The sequence below is a fragment of the Podarcis tiliguerta genome, assembly GCF_965153285.1.
Source record: "Podarcis tiliguerta genome assembly, chromosome: 3".
Taxonomy (NCBI): Eukaryota; Metazoa; Chordata; class Lepidosauria; order Squamata; family Lacertidae; genus Podarcis; species Podarcis tiliguerta.
This window is the reverse complement of record NC_139536.1, coordinates 45,814,200-45,835,045: the sequence shown is the minus strand read 5'-3', so window position 1 is coordinate 45,835,045 and position 20,846 is coordinate 45,814,200. Positions and strand designations below refer to the sequence as shown.

Genomic DNA, 20,846 nt, shown 5'->3' with positions numbered 1-20,846 from the left:
CATGCCCAGCTCCCAGATGTGCCAAAAGTTTTGTGCTAGGCATGGCCTGATAAAAAAAAAAAAAAAAGCTGAGCCACAAAAAGTCTTTGCTGGGGAACAAACAGTGGCTCATGTCCTGCTTGGGGGCTTCCCAGAGGCATCTAGTTTGCCACTGTGGCAAATGGGATGCTGCGCTAGCTTGGCCTTAGTGTGATCCAGTGGGGCTCTTCTGAAGTGGAGGGAAAAAGCAGCTGGAACTGCCAGAAAGCCCCATGCAGAGGTGCCTTGTGCTCCTTTCCAGTAGTCTTCTGCAAAACACAGTCTGGTGCAAGGGAAGAAGAGCTTGCAGCTGAATGAGTATTAGGAGCTGTTGCGGTTTATTTCTTATAGCTGTGTGCAGGGCCAGATTTGGGGTTGATGAGGCCCTAAGCTACTGAAGGTAATGGGGCCCTTTATATGTTGTCCTTTGTCAACAACAAATTGTCACTGTTTTTTGTGTTGAATATGCACTATATGGTAATTTATGGACCTAATAGGTATCTAAAGCCATTTGCACATAACAAATAGGAGCCCACACAACACAAAACACTGTTGCTGTATGTAGGTTTTATTCTATCTGTTTTTTATCTTATATTTTGGAAATGTACATCCAATTGTTTTTTCTTTAAAAATATAGCTTGTTTAGCTTATACGTAAATCCGGCACTGGCTGTGTGCTTCACTGACAGCCACCGAAAAGGGAGGTAAGAGGAAGCTAATTCTGCTGCAGGGGCTCAAAACCACGGAAACTTCTGCTGTCTTTCTCCCAAAAATGAAGAGCAGCAGCCGGCCATCTCTCTGCATCCATACAATCCTGGGCAGCATTTTCTCCTCCACCCCAGTAAATTCAATACAAATCTTTGAGATTTTAGAGTTTTCTTCTTCTTCTTCTCTCCCCCCCCCCCCCCGAGAAACAGCACTTTTCCACCCTAGTCTTTACATTGGAATATTATTATTATTATATTCAGCCAATGTCAGGCAGCCTCAGGAGCAGGCACAGCTCAAGGGGCAGAACCAGCTGAGCCTGCAGTCTCCAATTGGGTCTGTGCCTTGAATACCTAAAGAGGCCCAACCTCGACCTCCACGCACAGTTTCCTGTCGGATTTGATGCATAGTTTGTATTGTTTGGGGCACAGAGTTATAGGATAGTAGAAGTGGTGATAAACATGGCCCTCACAATTCCACAAAAATTGTAAGGGGATTAATTTTAGGTGATTATTGTAGGAATCCTGGTGGACCAAATGTTGCAAGCCACTGTGATGCAGCAGAAGCCCAATAAACATGCTTATATGACTGCCTTACTTGCCCTCCCAGGCTTTGCTCATGTATCCCGGTGTTATGTACTGAAGTCCTCACCCTGGGCCAGCAGGGGGATACTGTAGATAGTTATGCAAATGAAGGATAAAAAAAGTGACGTTCAGTGATTGGATAGTTTTGTATGCAAATGAAGGATCAAAAAGTGACGTTCAGTGATTGGATAGTTTTAGAAAATGGCAACAGTTACAATTGTTCTGGAGCTCTATATAAGCAGGCTGACTGAGCTCCTCAGCTTAGTTCTGTTCTGACATCTGAATAAAGAAGAGCTGTTTGAAGAATCGCTGTGTCGTCTGCTATGTTCGCCCACAACTTAACACCCACAACATACATTGTTTTGCTTTCAAGCAATGTGAATACTTGCTCCCTACTCACAAAACATTTCCAATCGTCTCTGGCTGCAGAGCTGTAGCTACGGGGGCACTAGCTTAGGTGTTTTTGTTTTTGTTGAAGCCTCCACAGGGGTGCCATTGAGGCACCCAGCCTCTGTATGCCTGCTGTGTCAAACTGGGTGTTTGACCTGGGTGAAATAAAACCTAGTTTTGCCCCTGCCTGGCTGTGAATCAACTACTTGTCTTAGTTCCTGATAATTTCACTAATAGACCATAACCATTAAGAGCAGAAATGTTGTGCGTCCTTCCGGAGATAGTCAAACAACAATAGCAGAACCAGACACTGGTAGTTGTAAAGTCTTTAATTACAAATAAAAAATAAAATAAAAATTCAACATGTTTGTCTGTGTTTGTGTATGTGAAAGAGCATCGTAGTGCTTTTGAGTCTCTTGGTTTCAGAAATAGGCATGAATTTCTGCCAACCAAATTAGGACTGCAAGGCTATGCCGTCCTTTTAGAAAAAGCAGCTTTGTTTGCAAATAAGGAGCACCATTGGCTTTGTGAAGGCTTTTCATGCATTGGCTATATTTGGTTTACGGCAATGTGCAGCCTGGCACTTTCATATGCTATTTCATTATGACTGCATGCAGTGGGCCACCTTCTGGATTAATATGTTGCGGCACATAATTGTCAGCTGCATAACACTTCAAACAAACAGAAGAATGAGGCCTTCCTTTTGACTTTCCTTTTTTTTTAAAAAAAAAGATTCCGCATACTAATGTTGGGGTATGCAGTTTTCTCTCCTATTACATATTCATTGCTTCAATTAAAAAAACAATCGTTTCTGATGCATTATGTATAAAATGCCAGTTATTTAGCATGCAATCATCTGTTTGGTTACAACAAGAGACAGATGTTGATGTGCTTTTTCACGGAGATGCATTCAGAGTTTCTGTTGCTTTCAGTCTTAGTTCTACGTATGTGTGTTCTCGCTCCCTCCTCAAATCTTTTCCAAGTTCCATCTGAAAAATATTAGCACTTCAGGGGGAAGTCAAGACAAGTTGTTGACGTTTTTCCCCAGATCGCATTTGAATTTTCATGAACTTGAGATGACGTCGCCCAGCGCTTTTGGATAGCACTAAATGCCAATCGTAGAACACCCTGCTTCTATATTGTAACATTTTTCACCGAAGAATTAAAAAAATAGATACTTTACATTTTGTGTTGTGTTTGTTTGCTTTTTGTTATACTTGGAATAACCTTAACATTTTGTCTGGGACGTGAAGCTAGATGTGTTTTGATGTCATGTGAACAGAGCTTTAGCCCTTGGTGAAAGTGGATTCTTTACTGCTCTTCTGAAAGACTGTGTTGGGAACCTGTGTCTTCCAATGCCATGTCCTCTTGGCTGGCTCTCCTACATTCCAGCATGTGGCTCATCAGAAGAGCATGTGCAGCACCTAGATCTCTTCGCTGTCTGGATTCACTCGTGTCAGTTGCTTCGTAATCCTCAGACGATTGCTTTTAAAAGAGAAAAGGAGATTGTGTCAGCAGTGTCTTAAGTAACCTTTGAAATGGTATTTTAGAACAATTGGCATGCACTCTTCTGCATGGGCAGCTTGAGCATATTACACTGATCCTGGTCTGACTGCACTGGCTACCAATTAGTTTCCAGGCCCAATTCAAAGTGCTGGCTTTGACCTATAAAGCCTTAAACAGCTCAGGACCGCAATACCTCAAGGACCACCTCTTTCCATATGAACCTACCTGGACCCTGAGATCAACTCCTGAGGCCCTCCTTTGTGTGCCTCCTCCTTGAGAGGTCTGGAGGGTGGCAACACGAGAACGGGGTCTTCTCTGCAGTGGCTCCCTGTCTGTGGAATGCTTTCCCCAGGGAAGTTTGCCTGGAGCCTTCATGATACAGCTTTAGGCATCAGGCAAAAATGTTCCTTTTTAACCAGGCCTTTGGTTGACCTGATCAACATCCTATACCCTTTTAAAATGTGGCTCTTTTTTGGGGGGGGGGTATTATTGGGTTATCGTTGATCTGTTTTGTGAACTGCCCTGAGACCTCCGGGTATAGGGCAGGATATAAATAAATAATAGGCACCAAGGATGTCTAGGTCTGTGTTTTCACCTTGGTCCCGTCGCCCCAAATGCCTCTGTGTTGCATTGCTTTGTAAGCCATTCTGGGAGCTTTTCCAGCTAAAAAGTGGGGTATAAATAACTGGAATAAATAAATAATTGAATTAAAAAAGCAGTTCTTGGAGATGTCAGAGTCCATCCACAGGAGCACACAGAGGGTGGGAGGAAGAATGGAAAATCAGTTGCATCCGTGTGCACCCCTGGAAGCATCTCAGATAAGCTCATGTTTAGATCCTGGCCAAGTTGTAAATTCTGGGCTGGGATTTTACCTCAGCCAGAGCAGAGCAATCGTTGATGGAAGTCCTGTTGCATTACAGTCTTTGATACGGCTTTTGCCGAGACAAAGCAGGGAAAGAGGCAGTGTTGGCAAGGATCCCTTAAATCACTAGCTTATTAAGTCCTAATACCATATTTAGCAAACGGGTTTTGGGTTGCTTCTGACTGGAAAAGCGGAGCGAGAATGTCACAGTGCCAGCCAAATTTACAGCAGACTTGTAGTATTAGGGTGCCAATCTATTCCTGAGGAAAGCATCCCGTGCCTTATTTGACATGACAGCTCTGAGACCTCCATTATCCTTTTAGAATACTCCACTACTTTGTCTCCATCTGGTAATCTCAGATGATGTGATATTAATACAAGTAGTGTTCTGTTCCCAACAGAGAGGGAGTTGCTCAACTGCTCTTTATCAAAATCTTTATTGCTTTCACCCTCCACATAGCGAGGAGGAGGCTTGCGTGGACTAAGTGGGGCACTGGGGTGAACGAGTCAATAGAAAAATATCCGCCAGCGGCATTTTTGGTAGCCTTTTCTTACCCGCGTGGTCTCTTGCATAGTACGGCTTGCTGCTCTGGCAGACGGTCCCATTGCGATGTTAACGCTGCTGGACGACTGGGTGTCTGTGGTGTTTCCTCCGTCGGCAGCCGAGAGCCCGGAAATAACCAAAGCGCTCGAAAAGCTTCTCTTGCCAAATAAAAGGCTGAGAGTTGAACTGGTGGAAGAGGCCAGGCTAGAGCGGAGCATCGCACCAGCTCTCTCCTGCACAGTGAGCTGGCCCAGGGTAGGGATGGCAGGAGTCTGGGAGAAGACGGAAGTTGCTGAATTGTGGAAGGACAGCTGGCTGCCAGAAAGCCCGTGGGCAATTTCGTGAGCAGAAGTAGAGGTCTGGATGAATGGCTGGTGGCTGTCTACGATGGGACCAGAATGACTCGAGCGAGGGGGCCTTTGGTTTAAAGCAGCATGTGTCTGAACAGACTGGCTCCTGAACTTTCTTCTGCCTGTGAGAGAGAGGGAGAGAAGAAAGGATTATTTTGGGAAATGACAGCTCCAGCAATAGCCTTCAAAATGTACCGCCTCGATCCAATTAGTGCACAGTAGGAAGTACCAAGGATAACAATTAAACGTTTTTTTATCCTGAAAATCCCAAAGAGCTTTAGGGATACAGAAAATTATAGTGCTACTGGCAATCTGGCCAACTAGTAGGTGACATCATCCAAACTATGCATCCATTCCAATGCAATTCCATGGCAAAACATCCAAGACTTTTACAGCAGTTCTTAACTGTGCTTTATTGAAAGTAAATCCCACAGATTACCATGAGACTCGCTCCCAAGTCTCCAAGTATCTTTAGGATTCCAGCTTTGGCACAGGAACACAGTCTTATAACCAATGGTCACAATCCAACACACAATCCCTTGGCTCTGATTCAGAGAAAGTTTACTCACTCTTAAGCCCTCATTTAGTTCAATGGGTTGGGACTTACCTCGGAATTGGGCTTGTGCAAGCATAACTCTACCTTACAGATTTTAGATGCAACTGCCCATCTGCTGGCTTGCTCAGTGTCAAACATGGAATGAGATGAGAGCAAGGGGAAAGTATTGGGAGCAGAGTGGAAGCAGGGAAGGGTCACCAAAAGCGGACAGAAAGCACCAGTGTAAACATTACCAATACAATGACTATATGCATAAGACCATGAAACAAGAGAAGGTTGAGGAGAATGACGCTGGACCTCTGAAGAGAGAGGCCTGAGAATGTGGTGAATCTTTATTGTTGGTATTAGAAGGCAGTACTGAGTTGACCTATTTGAACCACCGTCCCCTGCTCGTCACATTAATTGTCCTTACGACTGTGGAGAAGCCAAGATTTCCCCTTGGAGTGCCTTGGCTGTACTCGCTGAATTGGGAAGAGGTTAACTGAGCAGCAGGAGTAATTTAACCATGGCAGTAATATCTAGGTTTCCTTTTGCCTCTTCCATATAAGTTGTTTAGACAATAAACAAACAAGTCCTGAATGCCCAGAACATCTGCTTGAGCAAATGTCTCTGTAACATTAACAGCAGGGATCTTACATGTGCCATTTGTGGCTTCCCCATGCTGCTTTTATACCTGTGTTTTGAAAGCAACACTGAACATTGGCTCTGTTATTCAAATAAATTAAAATGTTCGCCGCCCAGATCTTTTGATATCACAGCCATTACTGTGGACTAGCAGATTTGCAAGACACGGACAGGGAACCAACATGTTGCTGAACTACAATTCTGATTATCCCCCACCAGTGGCGGTCTTTGGGCCCTCCAGTTTCAGTGGTGCCCTGTGTGACGCTAAAATTCTCTTGTGCTCTGCTCTACAGCATTGCTGTGGCACCCTCTGCAGAGCAGCACCCGGTGCTGCCACACCAGTCGCACCACCCTAGAATTGCCTCTGCCCGCACTGTCAGCTGTGCTGACTGGGTCTGATGGGAACTGGAGTCTAACAGAATCCGGAGTGCAACATTTCCTTATCCCTGTTGTACGTAATAGTCATTAGCCTCCTAGGAATTCTTATGGGTCATCTTTTGCTTCTCTGCACACAAACAGCATGTTTTGCTCAGCAATCCTGCAAGAAATTTATTTTCAATCCTATGCACCTCTTGAAGCCCCCATCCTCTAGGTATGTGTGCATAGGGACTTGGAGGGACACTGAAAACCAGTCTAGTGCAGGAGCTCAAGTGCTGGACTTTAATGGGTGAGACTTGGGTTTACACCAACTCAGCTTTTAAGTTCAGGGGTGTGTGTGTGTGTGCGTCTGCTTAGCCTACTTCACAGGGCTGTTGTGTGGGAATAAGAGTTGACCAACCTGACAGCTGCTGCTTGGAGCTTTTTGGAGGAAGGGAAGCAAACAAACCCAACAAAGCAACAGCCGCAGAGGTACCTTGTGCACAGCAAACTCAGGCTCTTAAGGACGGCTGCTGCTGCCTGCTGAGGGCTTGAAGAACTCTGCCCTTGCCTCTTTCCACCTGGCCTGGAGCAGGGCTTGACAGGCTTCACAAGGCCTGCAGCTGCTTTTAAATTGTTTTTAATTTTTATCTGTGTTGTTTTAAATGAGACCATCTTGGCTGTGAGCCCTGGAAGATCTGCACCTTTTCTTGCTGACCCTTTCCCACCTGGCCTGGGAGAGTGGAGCTCTGACTGACTCCAGCTACAAAAGCTGAAGCTGTTGAATACTCTTGGGCTGGAGTATTATTATTGCATCTTTAGTTTTAGATCTTATGATTTACGTGGAAATTGTTTTCGTTTGTGTACTTTTTTGATGTGTTTTATTCATTTTTTATGACTTCTGTCATGTTTGTAATTATGTCAATCTCGTCATGTCATAAGCCGCCTTGAGCATAGTTTCAACTATGGAAAGGCGGTATACAAATAAAATTATGATGATGGTGAAACTCATAACAAAAGAGCACCGTTAACTCTTTAAGTCACCTGGAGTTGCTCTGACGATGCAGCGCAGACACAGCCGGTCCTTAAATGTGTGCCATGCAAAGGCTTTGTGTGAGATGCTCTCATGATGCAGCTCTAATTCAGGACACTGAGCTAAACAATTGCATCAGAGTACCTGGATCAGCTTGCAATACCAACCCAAGGGCACCTGCCAAAGCATCCTAATTTAACATTACTAGTCTAGCAACTCAAAGGTCTGGGTTGGAGCAAATGACTTCAGACCTCAGCTGCAATTGGAAATCTTCCCTGCTGTCACAAGAAGGAGTTCTTGGATAGTAAAAAGCAGCAGCAGTCAAAAGGAGAGACTGGCTCACGTTGCAATATAATAATATGCAAGTAATGCACTTGACGATTCTGTGAATAATTCTATGTTATTAAAATTAAAATATTCCAGTAATAGCAAAATCTATAAATCATTCACACTAACTGGAATTGAACCAATGGTCATGGTTATATGCTTAAGCCGAGAAAGAATCAACCCCCTTTAGGGCTTTCGACATGACTAGTAGCAAAACAAGGTACATGCTGTCATCACAAATGTGAGGTCATCTCCTGGTAAATAAAAACCAATCCACTTAACCTCGTGGGATGCTGATGGAATGTAATGCACATATACTGTTAATGCTGTTCCTGTTTAACGAGTAGCCTTGCCACTTTTTTTGGGGGGGGGTGTGAATTTATATACATTACTCATAAAATTTATATACTAAGTGATTGTAAAAAAACCCCTCAAAGCAGCTTACAAAAATTAATAAAACAGTAAAATTATCATTAAAGACAAACTATTTAAAACATTTTTTTAAAAAAAATCATTAAAATCAGCAATACGGAACTGGATGTACATCTTGCTCACCTATTAGCAATGCACCAGTAAGCATTTCTACTTTTTCTGCTTAAAATAACAAACAGCCTATTTTCAGAGCTGGCATGACAGGTTGTGGTGGCCCCCGAGTCTAAGCCCTGTGGTTCCTATTAAAGAGGCGCAACACTATTAATCATCTGGCACACCTTTGAACATGCATCCTCAGATAGCGCTGCAGTTTGGAAGAGAACTGGAGGGAATCTTCCACTTTAAACTGTAATTAGATGCAGGCCTTCACAGCAAACCTCTGCTGCAACAATACCCTTTTTTTGAACATTCGCTTCTTGAAGCTCAGAGTCTGGATTAAATTCTGTTTCTGGGTCTGTTGATTATTTTAATGTTAATACCTTTATATAAAAAAATTACAGTTAGGAAGTGAAACAAGGGAATCTGGTACCCTGATGTTCACAGTCAAGTGTGGCCAAACATCTGTTCACAATTTCAGCAGCTAAGCTGACCACTGTCCAGAAATATTGCATATTTGTCTTTTAATTAAATGGTTGCAGTGCTGTACAGTAGACCACCCATATTTGCACATAAATAACCAAATATCTGCAAACATTTAGGAAACAAAGGCTCCCCTATACACTTAAGACACTTTTTCGAGGCATCTAACCCACTCCCATTGTGCCTGGTTCTACTCAGGTCATAAAAAACATTTAAACCCACTTGGGCATCTCATGATTATTGTATTGCAATTAAGCCTGCCTTCCCAATTATTCCAGCACTAGTTTACAGGAATAAACAGTCATATGTGTTCAGTTAGGACAAGTTAGAAGACGCAGCAGCAATTCTAATCTTGCAGTTTTCATTTATGGGAAGATCATTTCCAGCCTTGCCTATTAATGGCAAGGACTTGAAGTTTCAGCAAGTAGCTGTAGAATCTATACCTAAATATAGCAAATGAAGCTAACTTGAAGGTTCAACAAATCCAATATCTCCTACTGGACCATTTCATCCTTGCAAGGGCACATAAAGAGATATTTGTAGAAAGTATCATAGAAATTTCTGCACCTATTTGTCTGATTTTAGCCATCTTCAACTGCTCAGAAATGACCAGCAACCCAGCCAATGCCACCCAGTTTGGTCAAAAAGTTATAGCCATTTGTTCATTTGCTTGCTGTCAAAGGACTGCCATTGGGATGGGGGAGGGATGCAGGAGGATATAGAGAGCCTTCGGTGATTCTGAGAAGCAGCTCCTTTGTCTGGCAGTGGAGAAAGCCACATCTCCAGTGGAGCCGAGGGGGAGGTGGGCAGCCGGGTGAAGGGAGGGCTCGAAGATGCCATGGAGAGCCCAAGCCGAGGGGGAGGTGGGCAGCTGGGTGAAGGGAGGGCTCACCTAGCCCAGCCGGCCAGGAGGCACCCATGCTGCTTCCGTCGCCCTGCTTGCGCAGAAGGGTGAAACGTAAGGAGGGGAGGTGGAGATTTGGGGTGTCTTATGCTGGGGGAGAAACCGGAAAGGGCCACTCCTGGAATCTGCAAGTGACTGAGACGGACATGAACTTTGGGGTTCTGCACTGTAAATAGTTTGCACCAATAAAACCTGTAAAAGACAGGTCCTGACTGGTTACTCACGGGCAACCACCTCCACACCTGACACCTGTGTAAGTCAATAAGGAGATATAAAAGACTGTGGATTTTCCAAAGTGGGGTTCCGATTCGGACCCAAGGAGAAGCAGGTCATTCCTGAAAGCAGTCCAGGTTGAACTGGCCCACTTTCTGAAGCACCCAAGAGTGTCCTGAACCAAATCTTACCTTTGGTGCACTCCCCCTGATAGATATTGTAAAGCAAAAAGTAAAATAAACGAATAGTGTAAATACCTGAAAACTGAGCAACTTTTAAAGATGGCTGCAGCTGGGGTGTGCTGTTCCTCGTATGCTGGGCGCTGCTGCTCTGACTTGAATTATTAACTGGATTGCTGCTGGAAGATCCATTTCTACTCGCTCCTTCCTCAAGGTTTCCTCCACTATTGTGGCTTGGATGGCAGTCTTTCCGCATCCTGTTTAAAATACAAGAGAACAAAAGGGAACCCCAAAATTGTCAGGTGCACCCACAGCTGGCTATGAAAAAGGACTCACAGCAGTGAGGAGGCGGAAAGTCTTCCATTGTTCACTAAGGACAGTTTGTCACAGTGAGCCTCCCTCAGTTAGCAGCTACCTGAATATAGGAAATGCAAGGAATTCAGCAGGCAACGATGACTCAAGACCAGAATCACTGAAGCAGAGGAACAGATGTAAAACAGAGCCTTTACGGTAGCGGCAGCCCAGCAATTAAATGCCTTCCACAGATGACGTTGGCCTTTGGGGCACCAGCTGAAGGCACTTTTTATTTCCCCACCCACATCTTTTTGTAAGTTCTGTAGTTTGGCACTGTACTGCTATCAACTTCTGTTTTCTGGTTGTTACTTTCAGTTTGTGAGTTTTATACTCTAAGATTTTATGGTTTCATTAGCATTCAAACATTTATATGTGTTTACAACTGTTTTTAACTTTTTCTGTTAACTTTAAAGGTAAAGGTAAAAGGGACCCCTGATCATTAGGTCCAGTCGTGGCCGACTCTGGGGTTGCGGTGCTCATCTCGCTTTACTGGCCGAGGGAGCCGGCGTACAGCTTCTGGGTCATGTGGTCAGCATGACTAAGCCGCTTCTGGCGAACCAGAGCAGCGCACGGAAACGCCGTTTACCTTCCTGCTGGAGCGGTTCCTATTTATCTACTGGCACTGTGATGAGCCTTCAAACTGCTAGGTTGGCAGGAGCAGGGACTGAGCAACGGGAGCTCACCCCGTCATGGGGATTCAAACCGCCAACCTTCTGATCGGCAAGTCCTAGACTCTGTGGTTTAACCCACAGTGCCACCCGCGTCCTCTGTTAACTTTACTTGGTGGCAAATAAATACTATAAGCAGAGTAAACACAAGGCCCTGTGGATTGCACCGTGCTTTAATTCCTGAAAGGAAGAGCTCCAGGAACGCCACAAATACAACAAGGAGATGCTCTATTTTGTTTTAACAGAACAAGAAGTTCAGCACACAGAGCCTTCACACTTGTTTAAAGGGAGGGCAGGCTGGCCACTCAGCAAACTTTCTCTTCTGACCCAACTCAGGTGTGCACAAACCCTGGGCTGGAGTGAAGGACATTAAAGGGAAAAAGCTGTATGTCCCCCAAGCAATTTATATATTTTGAGAGCCCTGCTCCGCCTACAAAAGAACACACACACAAACTCATTTCCAGATGTGACTGAACATCTGCTTGGGTGCCACCAGCTTACCTAAGCCACTTGTTTCTGAACCATCTTTTGATGTTGTCCAGGCTTATTGGTCCACCCCAAACATTCTTCAGTTGTCTGTGGGTCCCTATATAGGATGTGGTTAAAGGGGAAACATACATAGGGTACCCCAGAGGCTGGTCGCACGAGGAGTTAATCAGGTTTCTCAAAACCTGCTTGTTGTTCTGGATGCTGCCTCGTTCCGGGTTGCGGTTGCGTAAAAATATCAGTTCCTGTTGCTGTCCAGCCCAGAGCCCTCGGACACATTCCTTGTTAACCTAGAAAGCAAACATATGGATATGCCAACATGCTCCCCAAAACACCTTAAGCGCAAATCTTAAAGGAAAGCTTTATGCATTTGTTTTTTGATGGTATTTAACAACTTCAAGGCTCAACAGGATATATACAGGAACAAATAATATGTGTCGGCAATAATATGGTAATCCATTTGTTAACTGCAGTACGTATACTCATCCATCTTCACTGGGGAAAAGTAATAACTCTTTGTATATAGTAACATTTACTCATATAGTGACGGGCAAGGGAAGGTAGACAAATCAACAGATTGTTTCTTGATGTCTGTAAAGCATTGGTGCAACAGAATGCAAGAAAAACTTCAACCACATGCACGATCAGGAATGAGATAAATAAAATATTCAGGAAAAATGAACTGATCACAGCTAGACTTTCAACAGTATGTTAATCATATATTGTTATTTGTGTGATTATACATTGTTAATTTTCTTTTTTAAATATGTGTTTTATCTTTCTTTCCTGAATTGTTTCTTACTATAATAATAAAATAAAGAAGGAAAGAAACACAAGATACTTAGCTTTATATTGAAGCACAGGGAGTAGTCTCCAGAGGTGCAGCTCATGTGGGTTTGTATCGCTATATAGTTAAGTCTCTAGGTGGCCCTGCACTTAGTTGTATCTGAGCAGTCAGGGATTTCCTATGTATTTTCTTTTCTTTTTCTTTTTTAAAGAGAGAATATGATTCTTGTTGACCTTCCTAATTGGTGTGTCCATGACAGGGGACATCTTTTTAGGCAATCATTATTCATTTATTTGTGTGTGTGTGTGTGAGAGAGAGAGAGAGAGAGAGAGACATATTATGAGCATAAGAGCAAAACAACGAAAATCATGCAGCTGTGGTACCTTGATCACTTTGAAGCTTAAGTAGCTTTTGTGGAGCATAATAATTTTGTATTCGTCTGTCCCTTCTTCCACCACATGCCTCAAAGTGAGAAGCTCCTCTTTGTTTGAGAGAACAGCGCTACGCCAGGCAGGGTCACCTTCATGGCAGATTACCACTTTTTCTTCAAATGACTGAATTGCCTCATAAAGGATGGCAGGATCCTCATATTCATCCGGACAGGTAAACTGGTCCTTTTATTAAATGAAAAGGCATTGCTATGATCAAAAAGTTCTGTGAAGAAGATGGAGGTTGTTGGCAGCAGCAGCGTATGCAATCTTGCTCCCCATGAGATTTGCCAGAAAACTGTTTACTTCAGCTCAGAAAAGACTTCATTGGAGATTAACATGATTAGAGGAAAGGGAGTTCAGAGCAGCTACTATCTCCTTCACCACACAGACAAAAGCAGAAACCACACCCACTGAAATCTCCTGAGGATTGAAATGGATCTGAAAAGTTTCGGTTGAAAGCTTTGGAAGGAAATCTGATTAGTTTATGGGCTGAACATCTACTCCGAGTCAGAGACTCAAACTGTGGCAAACAAATAGGCAGTAATCCAAGTCTACCTTGAACTCAATTCACACTCTAAAATGAACTGGCTTTAATAACACGTTCTCAACATTTCACTATACAAGTAAAGTGATGGCGGAATAAGTAACTGGTGAGTTTGCATGTAGGCAGAAGGCTCAAGAAGTATAGGAGAAATCATTTTAGTTCTACAGAAAAAATGTTTAAGGAAACCACAACTGCACTGTTGTGTTTTATTGATCCATTTGAGAGAATTGTGGGCCTCCTTTTTACAGCTACCATATATTGTAATCATTATAAAAACAATATTTAGAAATATAAACAGTATTATTGGTAATAGTGCTAGAGAAAGGCATAAAGCGAGGAAAACTTGCCTGATGAAGTTTCAATGACATTCTGATGGCAGGAGCAACAACCTTGTGTAACAGATCCATATCTGCAAACACCCATTCATCTCTTGATGTGATCCGAAAGTCTCCTTTGAACAAGGCATGGAGTCCATGGAGGAAGGACTCTAAACTGTGGAAGAATGTCGTTAGTTAATCTCTTTCACCCAACAACACTGTCATTAGAGGACCAGCTTCTGTGGCCAGCACGTATCTTTTTCCTGGCCCAGTTGGTTTACCACCTAGGACATTTCCTGCACAAGGATAGCCAGGCCACAGTTTTGCATGCTGTGGTAAGTTCCTAATTCTACTACTGCAGTGTCCTCTCTGTAAGGCTGCCCTTGAAGGTGCTCCAAAAAACTGCAAAATACTGTCACTAGATTGCTGACTGGTAGTGGCGGCTGGTGCCCATTGGAACTGGTAGAGTATAGGGCAAGGAGACCAATATTAAGTGAAGTCAGAACCACTGCTAATTCTCATCTTGTCCCATTCTTCCTCTTCCCTGCTGAGTTCTCTAATAGCAGCATGTAGACTAAGGAAGTAGAAGCTGACAGCTAGTACCACCCCCAGGAAGTACCATCCCCGGTACTGGATTTAAGAAGGCAGGAAGGCAAGTGGTGGCTGGCTGAGGGCAGAATGAGACTGGCTGTGCTCCTTTTGTCCAAGCAGACCAGTCTCCACTGGCACCCATATTTCAGGATTTGCACTGGTGTTACCAGGCTCAATCTAAGGTTCTTATGTTGACATATAAAGTCCTGAATGCCTGGGATTTATATATGTGAGAAAATGCTAACCTTCTAAGGACCTGATAGCAGCAGAGGAGACCCTTCACTAATGGCTGCCTTGTATTCAAACCATAGAGCTGGAAGGGGCCACAAGTGCCACTGAGTCCAACTCTCTAAAATGCAGGAATTGTTTGCCCAATGTGGGGCTTGAACCCCCCAAACCTGAGATTAAGAGACTCACGCTGGACCAGCTGAACCTTAGGGCCGACGCCTTGCCAATCTACCCCCAGCATTGCCTGCTCTCACTGGCCATTCTCCCAAGTTTCTGACCCGTTCCCCACTACCCGATCTGTATAATTGCAAATGCCAGAGACTGAACCTGGGACCTTCCCTATGCAAAGTGCGAGCTCTTCCGCTGAGCTGCAATCCCCCTCAGACTCAAAGAACAGATGTTTGCATGAGTTTATTATTCTTTAAAAAAGTAAAAACTACTTATGCAGTTGCCTTGAAGCATGTTTTCCAGGAAACTAGGTTATGCTTTTCAGGAAACCAGAACTAGACCTTGGAGCATTGGTTTCAACCCCACAGGATGTTGCTTCGTCTACCTGACATGGTTTTACCATTTTTACAAGAGCGTATTTTTGATTGCGTCCTTGGAGAGGATGTTAGAAGTTCTTTTTTTATATATATTACCATTCAGAATTTTCTTCCTCTTTCCTTTTCTTTTTTAATTAAATAAAATGTGAACTGCCCACATAGCGGAGCATTTTTAATTATATTCAGGAGTAGAAAAAAAAGTGTATAGACCGAAAGTAGCAGTGCTGTATTGAAAGTGAGGTTTGACTGGGCACTTTCTTAAACTCTCTGTTCTTCTTACAGAGCTTCAAAACAATGCTGCTATTTTTTGTTTCTGCTAGCATACTATTAAAACTGACAAACAGCAGCAGGAGGAAAGCTTCTTGAAAGACTGCTCTATTTCAGCACTGACCATGAATGGAAAAGCTCACATATACAGTCATACCTCTTCTTGCGAACACTTCATGTTGCGTTTTTTCGGGTTAAGAACATGGCAAACCTGGAAGTGTTTACTTCTGCGTTTCGCCACGTGCGCACGAGCAAAAGCATTCTGGGTGGTTCGCACATGCGCAGAAGCGCTCTATCACGCTTCACACATGCGCAGAAGCGCCGCTCTGGTTACAGAATTTTTGGGGTGTGAATGGCACCCTGGAACGGATCATGTCCGTAACCAGAGGTACCACTGTATTGGGCACAGGCAAAGCTTTTGAGTGTCCAACGGACATCATAAGCACATAGTAACAAAGAGAGTGTTCACACAACTTTAATGTTTGTCAAAGTCAGGAAGGGCCATAGTTCAGGGGCAAAACATTTGCTTTGCTTGCAGGTCCCAGGAAGGGCTGAAAAAAGCTCCTCACAGAAACCAGCCAGTCAGAGCAGACATTACTAAGCTAGAGGGACCAATCGTCTGACTCAGTATAAGCCTGCTTCCTGTTTTTCTATGGAAGTCACATGACAGTACTGTGCATACCCTGTAAGCGCCCCAATTTTCCAGGAACAGTCCCAGAATTATGAAAGCCATCCGGGCTTCTGATTTGAACATGGAATGTTTCTGTTTTCTCTGCCAGTGCTGCCACCACTGAGCTTGGGGAGGTGGATGAGCCGGCAATTGTTCCAAGTGGTGGTGGAAACATGGGCATCCAAAATCCCTTAAAATATTCTGCCCATCTGCAGATGTACTAGGACCAGAAGAAAATGTACTACTGATCGCAGAGAAGGCAACAGCTTATTTGCTGGGTTTGTATAAAGTGGGATTTGGATTTATTACTAAGGAACGTGCATTTTAATATCATCTCACTAATAACATTAACAGCTATGGTAACAGTGGCACAAGACATTGGCTGCAACAATAGAGCTCTGGGTGAGAGCTTTTATTGGACCCACATTCACAATTACCGGGAATAATTCAGCTTATTATAGAAATGCATCGAGGGCTCAGTCTGCCTAAATGCAAACAGCCAGTTCAGCAACTTGAACTTCTTAACAGCAAAGTAGATTCACATTAGGAGCAAAATAGTAGGAGACAATTACACAGCTCCATTATTTTAAATATTTTATATGTCTTTCAGTGCCATATGATGAGATCAGGTTATGAAAGCAGAGATGAAATAAAATATGCAAATTTTATGACTGTACCAAAGCTGTTACTCGAAACTGTCTAAATTTCTCTTTTCGATGTATGGCAGATCTATTAGTTCAAATCTATTGCATTTCCTCAGTTTAACATGCATTCTTGGGAAGACTTTAATAAGGTTATATTGCAATTTTCCTAGCTTTCTTAATCTCAAAACCTCCCTCAGGGCCCTTCTTCTTCTTCTGGCCTGTTGGCCAATTTATTTTATTTTATTTAATGGGTTTTTAATCTTCTTCTCAGGATATTTATCCTCACAAGGTGCTTTACAACATAATCATGTAACTTTCACAATACACTAAAAATCCAAATGATTAAAGTACAATAACATTAAAAATAGCAGTAGCAAACAAAACCATTATAAAACCCCAGCACTAAAAATTAACTAAATACAGACTGGAATAAAATAAAAGGTGAACAAAAAAGAGGCCATATACATTTCCCTGCAGAGGGCTATTTCACAGATATGGAGCTGCTGCCACAGGAAAGGGCCTGTCCCTTATACTAACTAACCTGAAAGCTCTCACCTCTGGACCAGAGTTCAGGTGGTCCTTCAGATAGCCTGGTCCCAAACCATTTAAGTTTAATGCCTTAAATTGGGCCTGGGGAAACCAGCCAATGTAATTGGCGAAGAGCAGGTGTAATATGAGCAAACCACCGAGCTCCACAAGTGTTCTAGACACTGCATTCTGCACCAATTTAAGTTGGGGTCTCCAATGTGATGCCCATGGGGCAACAGTGCCCAAAAAGACTCTGAGCTTAGCCCAGCCCCCGCTGACTGCCCCCTTTATCATAAAGTGGTGAGGGTGGCTACCTTTCCCCCTTTTAAGAGCTGCACAAAGCTGAAGTAGGAAGAGCAGAACTCCTTCCCACTTCCTTTTTGGGGTTCCTCAGATTGGCATCTGAGCAACTGAACAGAAAGAGGAGCAACAGAGAGGTAAGTTGGAAAGAGGGGCAAAGTGGGAGAAGGAAATGAAATGGTCAATGGGAAGAAAACGGGGTGAGACATGAGTCAAAAGAGAGAATAGGACATAGAAATTGGATCTAGTAAAACAGATCCTCTTGAAAACATGTGTTTTTTTCATTGGTCATACCCCCCCCCCATTACCATTGATCACAACTGCCTCCATTAATTGAGCCATAAAAATAATGGATCTAGACACCTGAAGGCAGCCCTGTTTAGGGAAGCTTATAATGTTTGATGGATTACTGTATTTTAATATTTTGTTGGAAGCCACCCAGAGTGGCTGGGGAAGCCCAGCCAGATGGGCAGGGTATACATAATAAATTATTATTATTATTATTATTATTATTATTATTATTATTATTATTATTAAGCTGGGTCATATAAGAGGCTGTCTAGCTAGAAGGATATGCATCCTTTCTATAGCTATGCTGTGCTTCTTAATTAGCAACTGTACTGCATAATTTGAAAGATAATGTTTGGCTTCTGCTGACGTTCACAGTGACAGGTAACAGAAATGTTATTTACATACATTGCATGAGAATATTTACCTTCATGGTTTACCATTAAAATCTTCCCATTAATTGATTAAAGGTAATTCATGTGTAAATGAATGCAAATTGCCAGCGTACACATATAATGTAAACTTCACTTTGTATGTAGTAGCATACAGCTCAGCGTTGCTCTCTAAATATGCATTTTGCCTCGTAAACGGTAATGGCTTTTAAATGAATGTAGCATCAACATGAAACAAGCTACATAAAAGGCCCGGTCTTACTTGTTGTCTGCTAAATACTACATAACTTTACTGTACATAATAAAACCAATCTCTTCTTGGCATACGGCCTAGCGGTGAGTCATGGGTTTATACACAGCCCTGATGCCAATGTGATAAGGGACAGATGAGACCCTCCACTATCTGCAGTTCCCAGCTCCCATCCACACACATGTGAAGTATAGGCATGGCAGAGTCGTCAAAATGGCATTATTTTATTGGCTGCATCCACATCTCCTGAGAAACCATGGTTTATTGCAGGGATGGGGAACCTCTGGCTCATAGGCTAAATTTGGCCTGCCAAGCCTCCCTATTTGGCTCAGAAGGCCATGTGGGGAAGCCACGGCCACCTAGTGCCATGCATGTAGGGCACTAGGAATAATTGGCAGCTTAGATTGGGCTTTAATTAATGTGCATGAGCACAAATAAGCCCTAGTCAACTTTGACTCATCATGTGCTCCCCCTCCTCTTCCCCAACAGCCAAGAGGGAAAATTCAGCTGCATTTCCTTCCATGTCACATCCACAGTTACCCCAAATTTAAAGCACACAACTTCTCCTGAAGAATTCAGCTTCAGGGGAAGTGTGGTGGTTCTGAATATCATTGCGCTGTGCACGTCATGTTCCATTGCACCCCAGATCATGTGAAGGCAATGTGTGAACTAAGAGGTTCTGCTACTTCAACATGTTTGTTGAAGAGAGGTTTAAATTAAAGGAACCTGTCCCCCTTGTGAAGAAACATTAAACATTAAAAGGGAGGTGTATAAAATGCCCGCCACTTTTCTCTCTTTTATAGTGGATGGGAACTTGGGTGTTTCAAATGCACACTAGATCAGTTGGTGAGTCCAAAGTATGACTTAACCAATTATCTATTTTTCATTAAAAACGCCACCACCATATTGTGAATGAACCATGTCTTGGAACATGGAACAACAAAGGTGAGGTATGGTCTGAACTGCACAACAGGGGAAAATCTTTTAGTGCTACAATCTTATACACAGTTATTATTAGGGAAAAAGCTCCATTGAGCACTGTGGGATGTACTTTTCAGATAAACATGCAATATTTACACTGTAAATCACCAAAGCAAAAAGGACACAATCTTTTTCCAATTCTGCCAATTCATCTGGCTATTTTGGTTTCATTGGTGAAATTAACTCTCAAGATAATCATTAAGTTTTGTTTCATTAGGGACAACTAAGTAACAAATGCTGCCATTTGTAACTGTAACCATTTCCTTTACAAATGATTTTACACCTATCTCTCGGGTTTTTTCCTTTCTTCCACTACCCCTACAGAATTTAATGATAAATGAAAAACCAGCAAACTATTACATCCATACTTCCCACGGCATTGGTATAAAATTACCTGATGGCCATATTGTGCGATGCTGTTCCTAGTGCTCTCCTACCCAAAATGCACAGGGCAAAGGAAAGAGTTACCAGAGGAGAATCTTCATCACACTCTATTGGCTGAAAAATAGTTAAAAGTTTTCAGTTAATCCTAAATGGGGGCGGGGGAACATTGCCGGTGCAACAACCCACTGTGCTTTGATGTAAGTATGCAGAAAAAGCATCACCGTTGTCTTTGTGACTAAAGTCCTTTAATTTCATAACATATCAGTGTAAGGTGCATTAGATCAGTTCCACAGCAGGTCATGCCCGGTAGCTAACAAGATACATACTCTCTCTCCATTCCCAACACTTTCTGCTTTCTCAAATGTTACCATCATGTTTCTCCTCCATTTTTCTCCCCAGTTCTTACAACCAATTCAGTGAAGGAGCTCTTTGGAGTCAGCCCAAGAGCCTCTTTTCTCACTGGAAAACAAGTACCATTGTCAGAGAACTGCCATCGGCTCATGGGCGAGAGGGGAAAAGGCGGATGGATTACAGAGAGCCCCCAAAGATTGTGGGAAGCAGCACTTCATCAGCGGACGAAGGAAGCCCTGCCTCTAGTGGGGAGGAGGTGCAGGGCTCGGAGGAGGCAAGGCGGTGCCGGGACACCTTGCCTGAGCAAAGCGGGGAGGAGAGAGGTCCCCCGTTACCCAAGCCTTCCTTGCGCAGTAGAGGGGAGGCGCAGACTGGGGGTCAAAAAACTACTCTGCTGGGGAAGATTTAAGGACTGCCCACTCTCAGATTCTGCCAGTGAATGAGCAAGACATGGAATAGAGGCGCTCTGCATTCTAAAGGTTTTTTTGAACACAGAGCCTAGGGCTTGCCGATCAGAAGGATCGAATCCCCGTGACGGGGTGAGCTCCCGTTGCTCGGTCCCTGCTCCTGCCCACCTAGCAGTTTGAAAGCACGTCAAAGTGCAAGTAGATAAATAGGTACCACTCCGGTGGGAAGGTAAATGGCGTTTCGTGTGCTGCTCTGATTCGCCAGAAGTGG

The 20,846-nt window shown here is 43.4% G+C and overlaps 1 protein-coding gene across 1 annotated transcript in view; it reads right to left on the bottom strand.

The window, feature by feature from the left end:
* Window positions 1-2,010: 2,010 nt before the first annotated feature.
* The window catches only part of PCNX2 (pecanex 2), a 109,696-nt gene continuing 90,860 nt past the window's right edge, over window positions 2,011-20,846 (bottom strand). The window contains exons 29-35 of the mRNA XM_083433868.1: window positions 19,828-19,931; window positions 13,780-13,924; window positions 12,841-13,071; window positions 11,686-11,960; window positions 10,241-10,419; window positions 4,620-5,080; window positions 2,011-3,181 (exon numbers count right to left, since the gene is read on the bottom strand). Of these exons, the coding sequence (XP_083289994.1) occupies window positions 3,008-3,181; window positions 4,620-5,080; window positions 10,241-10,419; window positions 11,686-11,960; window positions 12,841-13,071; window positions 13,780-13,924; window positions 19,828-19,931 (1,569 nt within the window). The 3' untranslated portion in view covers window positions 2,011-3,007. The remainder of the gene's footprint in view (window positions 3,182-4,619; window positions 5,081-10,240; window positions 10,420-11,685; window positions 11,961-12,840; window positions 13,072-13,779; window positions 13,925-19,827; window positions 19,932-20,846) is intronic.